Here is a 15,000-nt window from a genome sequence, read left to right as displayed (position 1 = left end):
GAGTTAATTAATTTCCTCTCTCCCGTCTGTCCTTAAAAAGATAGTAGAATAAATATTTTTAAAATTTTATTTCCGAATTATATTAAGTAATAACGTGAACTGATATTTGAAGGTATTTTTTAAGAACATTTTATTTTTTGTTTATACTTTTATTATGTACAATCTTCAATATGTAATAAACACGATATTTCTTGTTCCTTGAAGAATTCCGATAATTCTTCCCTTGACATTTTCACGATTTTTGAAAATAATTACTTTTTTCTTAATGTATTCCATTTTGTTTTTCAGTTCGAGTGGGTACATGTGTACCGTACTGTACCGTAGGGAGGGGCACATTATTGAAATGCAACAAGGTGAGTTATGAACGGCCGTGCGGATATGAACTACACACACACACACACACAATCTCTCTATTTCTCTATCTCTCTCTCTCTATCTATCTATCACACAGACACACACACAATCTCTCTCGCTCTCTCTCTTTATCTATTGATCGATCTATCACACACACACGCACACAAGAAAAAGAAAAAAAACAATTACAACACTTCATGTCTTCCATATATTTTGCACAAGACTTCAAACTTCCATGGATCTTTGTATCAAAACTTCAACTCTGTATCTTAAAACTTGAAACCTTCAATGGTATCGTTCATCTCCAGATTCCTTTAGTTCTAATACTGTCAGTAGGTCGTATGGAGATAAGCCTTATCAACAGCAGGGTTCTTAATCTCCTAATCTTTTGCAGGATCACGCGCTATCAGACCCCAGGATGCCTGTCGACCGACTTACTTCAATGCTTCCACGGCACCGCATACAACTTTGACGAGTACGTGGTAAAGTGAGAATGGGAGAGTGAGTGCGAGTTGGGGGAGGCGGGGCCGGGGAGACGAGAGGTATTGGGGTGACGGGGGGGGGGGGGGGGTAAGGGTGAGAGTGAGAGCGAGGGTGAGGGTGAAAGTTAGAGTGAGGATGAGGATGGGTGTGAATGAGAGAGTGAAAGAGGAGAAAGCTATTCTATCTGTTTACTCCCCTCCCCTTCCCTGTCCCCACACCAACACATATACCAACAATAACCCACACGTACCCCCCTCACCCTCATACCCACACCACACACACGTACCACCCTTAACCCTCCTCCTCATACCCCCTCCCCCCAACACCCTCCCCAACACTACAGACAAATCCCCTCCATTCCGGATCTCTCCTTTCCCTCTCATATCGACCTCCTTCTCCCCCTCCTTCAGGCGGCTCTCCCTCCCGCCGGCCGTGCCCCTTCGTCGGCGTGTGGACGGCGGTGGAGGGCGACTGTGACCAGGACGTGACTCACCTGAGGGCGGGATGCGTAGCCCTTCACGCCCTCCAGTTCGTCCACGCCTGCTCAGGGGAGGCGGCCAAGCATTGTGAGTTGCCTTTCGGGATACTTGGTTTTTTGTCTGTATGTCTGTCTCTGTCTTTTTTTATTGGCATCTTGATTTTTCTGTTTAAATCTTATTCTATCTTATTTTTGTTTTGTTTTTGTTCTGCTCTCTCTTGCTTTCTGTCTCCTACCCTCCCTTCTTATCTCTCGTGCTCTCTCTCTCTCTCTCTCTCTCTCTCTATTATTTCTATTTCACTATTTCCCTTTCATTTATTCTCTCTCCGTGTCCCTTTCTCCTTTTTCTCCTATACGTCTCTCTCCTGACTTCATTCACCCTTCCTTTCATAATCCTAGTTCCTTCATTTTATCTCTACATCTTCAGCCTTTTCCGCACATTATTATGATTTTTTTTTTTTTTTTATCGTATTGTCTCTCTCTCCCTCTCCTTTATTATTGAACAAGGCCATCATTAGCCTTGACTTTTACTTGCCATTCTCCTATTTCCCGTTTTCATGTCTTTCACGTTTACAGGATATATATTTTTTTTATTTGCTATCTCGTCTGTGGTCACGTTATTTTAGCCTTATTTATTCATTTATTTAATTTCATTTCACACGTTTTTTTTTTTTTTTTTTTTTTTTTTTTTTATCGGTTCTCTTTTTTTTTCAGCGGATTATACTTTATGATGGCTTTTATTTTATAAAAAAAAAAAAAATGTTTTTTCAGCTTTTGTAACATGTTTTTTAAACGTATTTCTCCTGTTTTAGAACGGCTTCTCCTCTCTTCATATTTTATGCCTCTTCTCTTTATTCATGTATCATAACAGGCCGCCTTCTGCATCTTTAAAGTCGTTTTTGTGTCTTTTTTATTTCTATTTTTATTGAAGTCGTGTTTTACTACTCTTATTAACGGCGTATATTTTATTATTTGTTTCTCTTCTTTCTGTTTTTGTTAAAGTCATTTTTTAAGATTTCTTTTCCTTTCTTTTTCTATTTTATCTTTTTTATCCCTTTCTATTCTTGGCTATTTTTCTCTAACACTTGTCCTCCCTCGCCCGCCTCCTTCAGCGTACGTGTGCCATGGCCACTGGGCTGAGGGCGGGTCCGTGTTTGTCGTGGCCTCGCCCCACGACCGCCCCAGCCACCGCCTCTGCCTCACCGCGACCTCCATCACCAACAACAACAGCAACAACAATAACAACAATGGCAAGAACAACAGCAGCAGCAAGACGCTACAGGTCACGGCGCATGCGCACTCTTGCCCGCGTCGACACGTTCCTCCGACCACGACTCTTAGTCTGAACCTGACTGCACAAGGTAAGGGACCTGCTCGTTTTTTTTTCTTTTCTTTTCTTTTCCTTCTTTCTTTCTTTTGTTCTCTGGTTTGTGTGTGTCTCTCTCTCTTTCAATATCTCCCTTTCTTCTCTCTCTGTATCCATTTGTTCTCCTATATGTCTCTAAGTAGATAAAGAGAGAGGATAGACTAACTTATTTGTATACTCCTACACATTCCTCATTCTATCCCTGCTTGACATTTTCATCCTTCCTCTTCTCGCTCTCTCACTCTCTCTTCTTCCTTCAATTCTTCCTACCCCACCTCTCTCTCTCTATTTTTTTCTTCTTCTTCAACACCCCTTCATCTTTCCTCTCTCTCCTTCCCTCCTCTCTTCTCTTCTTCCTTCAATCCTTCCTCCCTCTTTTTCTCTCTTCCCATCCCTCCCTCCTTCCTCCTTTTTTCTCTCCCCATCCCTTCCTCTTCCCTCTCATCCTCCCTCATTCCCTCCTTTCCTCCCTCCCTCCCTCCCTCCTTCCCTCTCTCCCTCCCCATCCCATCCCTCTCTCCCTCCCTCCCTCCTCCCTCTCCCTCCCCACCCCACCTCTTTCCTCTCTCTCCTTCCTTCCTCTCTTATCTTCTTCCTTCAATCCTTCCTCCCTCTTTTTCTCTCTTCCCATCCCTCCCTCCTTCCTCCTTTTTTCTCTCCCCATCCCTTCCTCTTCCCTCTCACCCTCCCTCATTCCCTCTTTTCCTCCCTCCCTCCCTCCCTCCTTCCCTCTCTCCCTCCCCACCCCATCCCTCCCTCCCTCCCTCCCTCCCTCCTTCCCTCTCTCCCTCCCCACCCCATCCCTCCTCCTTCCATCCTCCCCCTTCGTGTTCTTCATCATTACCAGATTCTCTCTTTATCTCAAACTCGAGGCATCACAACTTGACGTAATCATCGCTCTCGGCCATTTTTACTTCTTTTATCGTTTTTGTTGTCAAACTTCAGTCTTTTTCGCGACACAACTTCGACGCCCGTTTCCGGGTTTTGGTCCGGGCGCCGCGCTCCGCTGCCAAAGGTTATTTTTTATTGGACGTTCTTTTATATATATGGATCTATATTTTTAAATACACACATATGCATATATATATATATATATATATATATATATATATATATATATATATATGTGTGTGTGTGTGTGTGTGTGTGTGTGTGTGTGTGTGTGTGTGTGTGTGTGTGTGAATGTGTGTGTGTGTGCGTGCGTGCGTGCGTGCGTGCGTGCGTGTGTGTGTGTGTGTGTGTGCGTGCGTGCGTGCGTGCGTGTGTGTGTGTGTAAGTATGTGTGAGTGTGGGCGTGTGCGTGTTGTCTGTGTTTATAAATGCACATGCAAGTATATATGAATGTTTACAAGTGTGAGTACATGTGTACCTGTATGCGGCGGCAAGTTCCAATGCTTCCCATATTTTGGGGCTCCATATAATATGAATAAAGTGTCATAAACAGAAAACTAAGCTTGTCCAGATCAAATAGCGGCCAAAGTGAGTCTAAAAGCAAATCTACAAAGATCTGTTGCATCTTCTTCATCTAAAAGTTCAAGCTTGTTACTTCGAAATAGTATAGGGAAATAGTAATGATAATGATAATGGTACTGATAATAGTGATAAAAATAGCAATACCAATAACGATAGTAATAACAATAAATATAAAAACAACAATAAGGATAAAATCAACAATAACAATAACGATAATAATAAGAATAATGATACAAAAACAACAACAAAACGATCATAATAACAATAATGATAAAAACAATAACAATAACGATAAAATTAATAATAATAGTAATGATAGAAACAACAGTAACAACATTAATATCGACAAAACAACAATATCAACAGCCTTAAGAAAGGGAAGAGTTGTGCTTGTACTATTAAACATTATTGATGGTGCCATGGCAACTGATCATGAGAATGCATTAAAAAGTGGGTAGTGAAATCAATGAAAATAAACTTGAGTGAATGCTATGAAAAGGGATATTACACTTACTCGTCAAAGTGTTTCTCACGCTCATTCGCGGTAAAAGACGAGACTGTAAACAAAATAACATGAGTAGAGACACCAAAAAATTACGTTCTTAAAATTATCGATAACTAAGAAAACTCTTCACTAGTCTGGAAATCACATTGAAAACGATGTACCAATATACTTAAAATTCGCAGTATTAACACTGACTCGACGGAGTGAAAGATCGAATTAAAAGGTTCAGATGAATAAATCGACGTGATAAAACAAAACAAAAAAAAAAACTGTGGAAAGGAAAAGGAACAGAAAACAGAGCGAGAGAGAGAGAGAGAGAGAGAGAGAGAGAGAGAGAGAGAGAGAGAGAGAGAGAGAGAGAGAGAGAGAGAGAGAGAGAGAGAGAGAGAGAGAAGGAGAGAGAGAGAGAGAGAGAGAGAGAGAGAGAGAGAGAGAGAGAGAGAGAGAGAGAGAGAGAGAGAGAGAGAGAGAGAGTGAAAATATCATCCACGTTGTTAAGAAAAATAAATGAAGACGGACAGGGCTTCGTTGGTTTAAACATAGGACATGAATTGACGGGCATTGATCAGAATTAATACTGGCAAAATGTAGAAAGAAAATATCGGTTGAAATGAATAACTCCACAAAGGCATAGATGTGATTGACACGTTTCTAATCGGATGAAGTTTTGATCGAAATGGTGTTAATTACAGCTCATGCGTTGCTAAATTACTAATTATCAATGAAGACACGTTTTCCCACTTTTTTTTTTCACGTCGACACCAAAGTATGAAAAAGACATTTGAAAGGCAGGAGATTCATGGGCAGGCAGGACAGAAGACGGATGTTTTTAATGAATTAATTAATATATATATATTTTTTATTTGCGCGCGCACGTATATATGCAGAATACCTATTGTTACAAATATTCTTACAACGTTGATAGCCTAAATTATACTCCCTACGAATTCTGGAGTTTCGAAAGGACTGGGAACTCAACAAGCCAATACTTCTAGCCAAAAACAAGCCCGGTTTACCCCGTTTCATTTCTGAACTGAAAGACCTACGTAAAAGGAATAAAAAAGAGATGAATAAGCAAATAAAAATAATGCTATAAAAGAGAGACGGATAAAAAAAATATATTGCTATAATGAAAGAGATGATTAAAAAAAAAAAAAAAAGAAGCTAGTATCTAGCGTATAAAAAAACGATAAGAAGAGAGACGAATGAAAAAAAAAAAATATATAATAATAATGGCAGTATCTGACTACATGTCATACTTAGTCAACAGAGACAAATGTAAAAGGGATCTAGATGAGAGAAGATAATTTCACAAAACAAGATCTTTAATTAGATTTGATTAGTATCTTGGACAAAATTACACATAATTCCGGCGAAGATAATAATCGGAACACGCCAGTTACATATTTCGCTTTGATTTAATATTCATTTACATTAACATTTCCCCTTATTACACCTCCTCTACTCTAGGAATAACTTATTTTCTGATGATTTTCATGTCCTTTCTCGGTACTTTGTAAATGTTTTCTCAAACGCTTTTATATATATATATATATATATATATATATATATATATATAACGTTATTTTAATCTTAACCTTCCACACCTTCTGTATTCTTTTCATCTTAACTTTCTAACGTTTTTGTTTTCTTTGATTTTTTTGGTCGACTTAGGAGTCTTATTAATCACAAGCCTCCATCACACTACGCAACTTACATTAAATTCAATATATGAGCTTGAATTAGTATAGATATAAATGTGATCATTCCCGAAATAGTAAAACAAAACAAAAAAGTACATTAAATGATAAAAGACTACAACAGAATAATAGTAAAATAGTATTATTAAACACAAAGATACAAATGAAACATCAAGAAAAACAATAACAAGATCATAATACAATATTAACACCCTCATTTCGCATCAAAACAAAACAAAACAAAACACCCCCAAAACGAAACAAATCAACACACACAAAAATATGTATACAAACACACGAAAAAAAAAAAAAAAAAATACACACCTACACGAAAACATCTAAAAATATACACACACGAAAACAAACAAATACACACACACACACACACACACACACACACACACACACACACACACACACACACACACACACACACACACACACACACACACACACACACACACACACGCACACACACACACACACACACACGAAAACACACACATCATAAGTCACTCCAACATTAGAAAAAAAAAGAAAAATAGAGCCTGGCCGTTCTTAATTAGTCATGAGGCGTGATTAATCCAGGGCAGTTAACACAATGATAATTATTCACGTGAAATAATTCATCTCGCTCGCCACCTCCCGGCGTGCTCGTTTGTTTCCCTGGTTTGTTTGTGTTTGTTATTCTTGTTGTTGCGTTGTTGCTTTTGTTCGTGTTGATGTTGTTTCGTTGTTCTTGTTATGATAGTGTTTTCGTTGTTTTTATTCTTGCTTTTATTGTTATTATTATTAGTACTACTACTATTACTACTACTACTATCGTTGTTATTATTACTAATATTATTCCTATTATTGTTACTATTATTAATATTATTATCTTTGTTATTATTATTATTGCTATTGTTATTGTTATTATTATCGTCTTTAATATTATTATTATAACTATTATTATTATAACTATTATTATTTATATTATTATTATTATTATTATTATTATTATTATTATTATTATCACTTTTATTATAATTATTATAATTATTATCATTATTATTATTATTGATTATTATTGATTATTATTAGCATTATAATCGTTATCGATATTGCCAATAGTATTATCACTGTTTTTATTGTTGATAATTATCATTATTATGTTTTTTTTAGTAATTAGTATTATTATTCTAATCATTATAATCATAATCATAATTATCAATCGTTATTATGTGTGCTTTATTTCAACTACAATATAAAAAACAGTGTAAATACAATGTGCCGTCTTGTCTTATTAAAACAAGATAATACAACATATATTATGTAAGCCGCTATCATATAGAGTCTTTTTTTTTCTATAGCTATAAATAAATAAATACACGCAAAGAAAAACTGAAACGAAAGACTAATTATCAGCGGATATCAGGAGGATTTACGCTTTTTTTTAAGTAAAAAATAATACGAAACCTTTTCCTGGGTAACGAAATGCGGCGAGACATGATCGTAGACTGATGTGTCCGTGGAATAATTAAATTAGCATCTATATTTATGTATAATTTTTTCTTATGGCTCTTCGCTTGTATAACTTCACTGGTTGTCGTCTATGTTGTTTCATAATTAACTCATCATCATCAGTTATTCATCGTAATTACGACATACCCGTTCCCACCTCAGCCCCCCTCAAAAAAAAAAAAAAAAAAAAAAAAAAAAAAAAAAAAAAAAAAAATATATATATATATATATATATATATTATCATTACTGTTCTACGTCTGTAAAACTTCAATAGTTTACGTTTGCATTATATCTTAATTCACGGTATTACCATCAATTATTCGTCGTAATTAAAAAAAAAAAAAAAAAAAAAAAAAACGTTATCACCATTCATTATGTATCGCAACTTACAACCAACCCCCACCCCAACCCCACCCCCACCCTCCGAGAAAACAACAACAACAGCAAAACCGCAGCCAAGGGAGAAGGGCCTCGTCCGCGGGCCTGGCCAAGGGCGCCTCAAGGTATCGTCGTCTTTAACGCTAATGACAGGACCTCAAGCTGTCATTATTTCATGCGGGCCATCGATCCGACGGGGAGGGAGGGGGGAGGCGGAGGGAGTAGGGGGAATGGGAGGAGAAAGAGAGGGAGAGGGAGAGGGAGAGGGAGAGGGAGAGGGAGAGGGAGAGGGAGAGGGAGAGGGAGAGGGAGTAGGGGGAATGGGAGGAGAAGGAGGGGGAAGGGGAGAGGAAGACAGGGAGGATTTGGGGTTGAAAAGTAGGAGGGAGGGAGGAGGAAGGAGAGAGGAGCGTGGAGTGGGAGCGAAGGATGAGAGGGGGTGAGGAGGAGAGGGAAGCAGGGGGGGGGGGGGGAGGTGGGGAGAAAGGAGGAGAAGAAGGAGGGAGAAGGGCGTGGATGGGGAGAAGGGAAGGAAAGAGGGGAGACAGAAGAGAAGGAAGGAGGAAGTGGGGAGGAGGGAGAGACGGGGAAAAGAGGGTAGATAGGGGAGAAGAGGAGGAAGGAGGAAGTGGGGAGGTGGAGAAGGAGAATTAGAAGAAGGAATAATGAGTAGAAAAGAGAGGAAGGGAAAAAGAGAAGAAAATAGAGAAGAGGCGAGGAGGAGGGAGAAAGGGAGACCAGTGATGAGAAGGTGGAGAGGAAAGAGGTGGAGATGGGGAGGAAAGAGGAGGCGGTGGGGAGGAAGGAGGAGGGGGTGGGGAGGAAGGAGGAGGCGGTGGGGAGGAAGGAGGAGGCGGTGGGGGGGAAGGAGGAAAGGGTAGGGAGAAAGTAGGAGGAGGTGGGAAGGAAGAAGGAAGGGGTGGGGAGGAAGGAGGAGGAGGTGAGGAGGAAGGAGGAGGCGGTGGGGAGGAAGGAGGAAGAGGTGGGGAGGAAGGAGGAGGCGGTGGGGAGGAAGGAGGAGGAGGTGGGAAGGAAGGAGGAAGAGGTGGGGAGGAAGGAGGAGGAGGTGGGGAGGAAGGAGGAGGAGGTAGGGAGGAAGGAGGAGGAGGTGGGAAGGAAGGAGGAAGAGGTGGGGAGGAAGGAGGAGGAGGTGGGGAGGAAGGAGGAAGAGGTGGGGAGGAAGGAGGAAGAGGTGGGGAGGAAGGAGGAGGAGGTGGGAAGGAAGGAGGAGGAGGTGGGGAGGAAGGAGGAAGAGGTGGGGAGGAAGGAGGAAGAGGTGGGGAGGAAGGAGGAGGAGGTGGGAAGGAAGGAGGAGGAGGTGGGGAGGAAGGAGGTATCCCAGCCTCTCGTTCCTCTTTATGCCTGCTCCGTGTTTATCTCGTCAAGGAGGCCGGGTCTTTTTACGTCTTTCCTGGAATTCATTGAAGTCTGCGCCGGGATTTTATGAATGGTGGACGGATAATTATGTGGACAGAGATGTGATAGATAAACAGGCAGGTCAATAAGTATGTTGAATGGAGAGATTTTCAAGGTAGTTCTTGAGTATAGTTTCCGTCTCTGTTATGATTCTATTGTTGAGATTATTAGTATTATTTATCCATCATCATTTTAGCAGTATTCAAACATGTCTCTCACTCAAAGGCCGGTTGCTGCCAGGTTTCGACACACAGCATTTCGATATAAAAGTAACGATTTTCTTTCTCTGTTTACAGGTGAATGCACTGTGGCAAGCGGCAGCAGCCGTCTCTCTCCCGCCCAACTGTTGCTCTCCATTCTCGCTGTTCTGTGTATCGTCGTACGTCTGGAAGGCGCGGGCTGCTGCAGTGAAGCAAAGGGTTCCAGATGAAGTTCTTGTACGGCATCTGCAGACGACGAGGGTCTTTCAACCTCTCCCATTGTAATCTAAGAGAATCATTTGTATCCATTTTTTTCTCTCTTATTTATATATATATATATATAAAAGAAATCTTTGTTATCATGATTGGAGGACCACTGATAGTCTTATTTTAAGCTTAAAAAAGTATATATGTGGATGTACTGGTACGAAAAAAGGGAGTAGCCCCTACTACGCCACCATAATGTTAGTCGTCGCACCGTAATACTGAGGAATAGTCTGTGACTATTTTTATTCAAGAATTTTATATGTATTGCATAATGATATATATTCTTTTAAATGTTCCTGACTAACTCGAAAGCAGTTGAGGTATATTTTGATAACCATAGGTAGATAGCACAACCGTACAGATCCGGTAGACGGAGAGGGAATGATAAAGCGCGAGAGAAATTTAAAAAAAGAGAGAACGAGAGAGAGGAAGAGAGAGAGAGATTAAGCTAACAGAGGGTTTGTATGATGCCTATACGTCCTACATTTATAGAAGCACATGAACAATAATAAAGAAAAAGATACATTTGTACACCTAGTCAAGGGAGGGCAGGAGCTTGGCCAGGTCCTCTTTAAAATAAATAAAAGAGGAAAAGCAAGAAGAAATGCCACGGCGCCATCGCTTCTTCTTGGCTCGCCCAGAGGACTCCCACAGCTCCTGCAGAGGTCGGCGCACGGGGGTTCCTCAAGGGGAGGGTCCCTTGCCGAGCGCGCGTGCTGGGGGTCCCTCGCACACCGCAGCTTCCCCGTCTCCCCTTCTAAATAGGACCCCCGCATGGAAAGACCCCCAAGGAACTGACCCCGAAAGACTCGTGACCCCTTTAGACCCCCGAAGGGCGGGGTCACCAATGCGCTGGCTGTTGTCCCTGTAGTTGAAGGAATTCCGGTCCTGTGTGCTGCAAAAAACGTCGTTCTATTTGTAAATACTGTATCATACACACTTAGGTTAGGTGGCAGGAGACTGATGATGGCTTAGGACATATAGCATATTCCGATCCATCTTGAAGGTGTGGGATAGCCAGGGGGGTCCTGCGAAGGAGGTCCTGCAGGTTCAAGGAGAACGAGGAGGAGGAAAAGAGACCCTTGGACGCTCCGAGGACCTCTTTTTCCTCTCCCTCCATGACCTGCCACCCTAAAATCTCCGTCGCGTGAACTGTGAATCGAGGATGACCTTTGACCTTAGCCTCAAAGGGGCGGGGGTTCGAGGGCGACTTCAGGATGCTGCGGCTCTCGTTGTTAGGGAAGTTGTGAATTGGTGATATGTCGGATATTTGCACAAAGGGGTTCATTTAGTAGTCTGTTGCAGCATCACTGAGGTCTTTTCCTCGAAGGCGAGTTCATGTTGGTTGGCTTTATACTCAAGCATACTTGCTGATATTTATAAATATACACATATTTCCATTTACACACACACACACACACACACACACACACACACACACACACACACACACACACACACACACACACACACACACACACACACACACACAGCAACCAGAGGATGGAGACCGTAAGGGTGAGGCCCCGTGACCTCGCTGGGGCAAACTAGACCTTATGTCATTTTTTCACACTCACTGGTAAGCTCCGGTCTTGGTGAGTTCCGTGTACCACTCAACTTCCTCGAAAACGTGCATGTACGTACGAAGGGTATAGCGAGCGCGCGTACGTGTGCGTGCGTGTGCGTGTGTGAGCGTGTTGCGTGTGCGTGTGTGTTTGTGTGTGTGAGTGTTTTCGACGCTTCCTCGTTTTCAGAGCACATCGCTTCCATCGCGCGTGGGTGGGCGTTCCTTTAATTTGTGTGTGTGCGTATAGGCGTTTTATTTTTGTGGGCTTTTTTGGTCTGTGGACCCTTATTCATTTATTCATTTAAAATTATTTATTATGATGATGATGATTATTATTATTATTATTATTATTATTATTATTATTATTATTATTATTATCATTATTATTATTATTATTATTATTATTATTATTATTATTATTAGTATTATTTTATTATTATTATTATAGTGTGAGCGCGTTCTGGCTTGTGAAGTGAGTATGATTTACCTTGTTGTGAGAGTGTGTGCGTGCATGCGTGCGTGTATGTATGCAGTGTTGCACATGTACTAGTACTGATCATTGCCGTTCGGTCGGTCCCTCCTGAACAAATCTGTATAAACTGGAATCGCTAATAGGGTCACGTGACTCGCCACAGCCGACGAGCGCCAGTGTGATGAAGAGATGAATGCATAAAATAAAATAAAATAAAAAAAATATGTAAAACCATGTGAATATTTTTACGAATCGTCATAGCCTTAGCAACTGTGTGGCAGCTTCAGGCGGGGAAAAAATACATAATATTTGCTTTTTTTAAACTTTAGTTCTAACTAATAAACATATATATTTTTTCCGTTTGTGTGTACCATGTAACGTGTGGATAATATTTTTTTTTCTTATATACCGGAAAAAAGGTCATATAATTTCGACGAAGGGAGATAAAAATATATATATCATAAAATTTAATGAAAATAATGAATATATCTATATATTTTTTTTCCTTCTTCTTAATAAAGATATTTCTAAACGATTACTTCCTTATCGAAATTCGGAGCGCACGTTTGTGATTTTAGCTTTGTATAATATACATTTTTTTTCCCATTACTTTTTTCCAGACGAATGAATGTGTACCGTTAATGTACCGTTAATGCAACCTGTGATATTGGGGAGGTTAAATGGGTGGTGTGGGAAGCTTCCTAGTAGAGATGGGTTCGAATCCCACGTATCAGCAATATAAACTTTTTTTTCTCGGAATTTATACTTTTCTAAAATTGAAAACTCATATTATAGATGAATGACGCGACGATCATTATCATTTCTTGTTGACGAGTAATTACTATCTTGATTCTTTTCAATTTTATTTCAAAATATTGGGTCTTCGGTGGTGAAGAAAATACGACATCTGATTATTTTTCTATGTAAAGGTTTGGGATAGATAGTGTAAGGAAGGATAGTGGAGGAGGATTTAATCGCATTTTTTAAAGAGATGTAATTGCTGACTTCCTTTATAGGATAGATATTAAAAGAGGATTTGATTGTCTTTTTTATATAATTGTGGCTGGAGATTTTATGTTATTCATTTGTTTATTCATTCATTTTTTTTTTTTTTTTTTACATTAGGATAGTGAAAAAAAGAGAAACGAACTGTTTTTGGTTCTATAAAGAAGTAAATCTTGATTTTCCTTATTTTTTCCCTTATTCCTCGACCAACGCCAGAAAGTGACCCTCAACGTAGCCTCAAGTGGTTTCGACGTCATCCGGCTGTGAATCTTTTTTTTTTTTTTTTTTTTTTTTTTTTTTTTTTTTTTTTTGTCGACAGGAGAAGTTCTAGATGCCTCATTTGCATACATATACATATATTTTCTATCATGAAGTCAACAGCTGCAGAACGGTCATGGTTTGTTACAGAATAAGACCTCGATGACCAGTACACGAAAAGGAAACACAAAAGATATTTATATACATATATAAACTGACTTTCATTCTGAGAACAGTTACTAAAAGCTCCTTTCCAAAATCCATTTTGCCTTCCAGACCAACCACAGCGACTTCGTTTTCCTCTTTTGTTCAAACACAAAACAAACAAATAAATAATTGAATAGATAAACAGATAGGAAAGTTCAAATAAAACAGATGAAATCAAGCAGAAATGAAAGCAAAACTAACAATAATTTTCTTTCGAATCTAACAATCCGTCAGCGACCAATCGTCCTTTTTATTCTCTCTCTAGGATCGTGGTTAGAGCGAGTCGGAGGTCACGCATAGAAAGAAAGAAAGAAAAAAAAAGAAAGGAAATAAACACAGACGGGAGTACCAGTGTTAGTCGATCTCTCTACGGCATGCCAAACTTTTTTTGTTTTTTTTCATCTATAGCTGCACCAGTCGGTCCCTATAGTCCTCCTGAGTCGAAAGATAATAATGATAATGTTTTGATATCAACAAGGGAATAGGTAGAAGAAGTCATTATAGTCGCGAGCTAACGCCAAAGTCTTGCATTTTTCCCAGAGCGGGTTTTAAACACGGGCACTTTTAGTCTGTAGCTAGGATTAACGGTTCCTCGAGCCATACATGTGATATTTTCTATCTGGAAAATGAAATTTTACTCCCAGATGCGGCTTCAATCGCTGATGATTTTTTCCCGTTTTATTGCATTAAGAGAGAGAGAGAGAGAGAGAGAGAGAGAGAGAGAGAGAGAGAGATAAAAGAAGAATCCGATCCTCTCTACGCTCGCTTAAACCAGTAAAGAGTTTCTAGTCGCTTAAATACACCGAGACTTCCAGAATTTTCTGACTTTTTATCCTCTTTTTTTCTTTTCTTAGACCGCTTCTCTTGGAACTGGATTTCAATAGTGTATTCCTAGACCGCCGAATATATATATATTTTTTTTTCTTCGTTTTCTTTTTCATCTTTTAAATACTGTTATAAGCAGATCTCACGTCATAATCTCCAAAAGGCTTAGAGTCTGCTGCAAGAGGGTGGGGTCGTTCGGAGGCTATTTACAGGTTGTGTTCCGGCGCTTGCAAAAATACGACTTTCTTCATCCGGGCAGTTACGATAACGATGCTGTTGTTTTAAGATAAGCGGAGTGTAAGCGCGGTGGAGAGGCGTACAGCATAGAAGACTGGTTTAGTTTTCCTTTCTTTGCTTTCGCTTTATGATAAATAAAATCACTGTTTCCTGTGAATGAAGTTCTGTGAAGAGGAGAGAAGTTTCGAGTTGAGTGTCTTTTTCTTTTCTTTTTTCTGTGAGAAGTTCAGCAACTTCCAAGTCCTTCTGAGCCATCTAACTTCAAATCCCTATCCTTAAGACTATGTCCTCTTTTGTAGGATTAC

General features: G+C 39.9%; 1 protein-coding gene across 2 annotated transcripts in view; it reads left to right on the top strand.

Annotated features, from left to right (window-relative positions):
* LOC125028095 overlaps window positions 1-11,419 on the top strand; it is a 136,825-nt gene extending 125,406 nt beyond the window's left edge. For both annotated transcript variants that reach the window (XM_047617425.1, XM_047617424.1), the window contains exons 9-13: window positions 289-353; window positions 749-829; window positions 1,248-1,403; window positions 2,428-2,676; window positions 9,954-11,419. In XM_047617425.1, the coding sequence (XP_047473381.1) occupies window positions 289-353; window positions 749-829; window positions 1,248-1,403; window positions 2,428-2,676; window positions 9,954-10,087 (685 nt within the window). In that variant the 3' untranslated portion in view covers window positions 10,088-11,419. The remainder of the gene's footprint in view (window positions 1-288; window positions 354-748; window positions 830-1,247; window positions 1,404-2,427; window positions 2,677-9,953) is intronic.
* Window positions 11,420-15,000: the final 3,581 nt, after the last annotated feature.

Source organism: Penaeus chinensis, chromosome 8 (assembly GCF_019202785.1).
Source record: "Penaeus chinensis breed Huanghai No. 1 chromosome 8, ASM1920278v2, whole genome shotgun sequence".
Lineage (NCBI taxonomy): Eukaryota > Metazoa > Arthropoda > Malacostraca > Decapoda > Penaeidae > Penaeus > Penaeus chinensis.
This window is presented reverse-complemented; position numbering and strand designations above follow the sequence as displayed.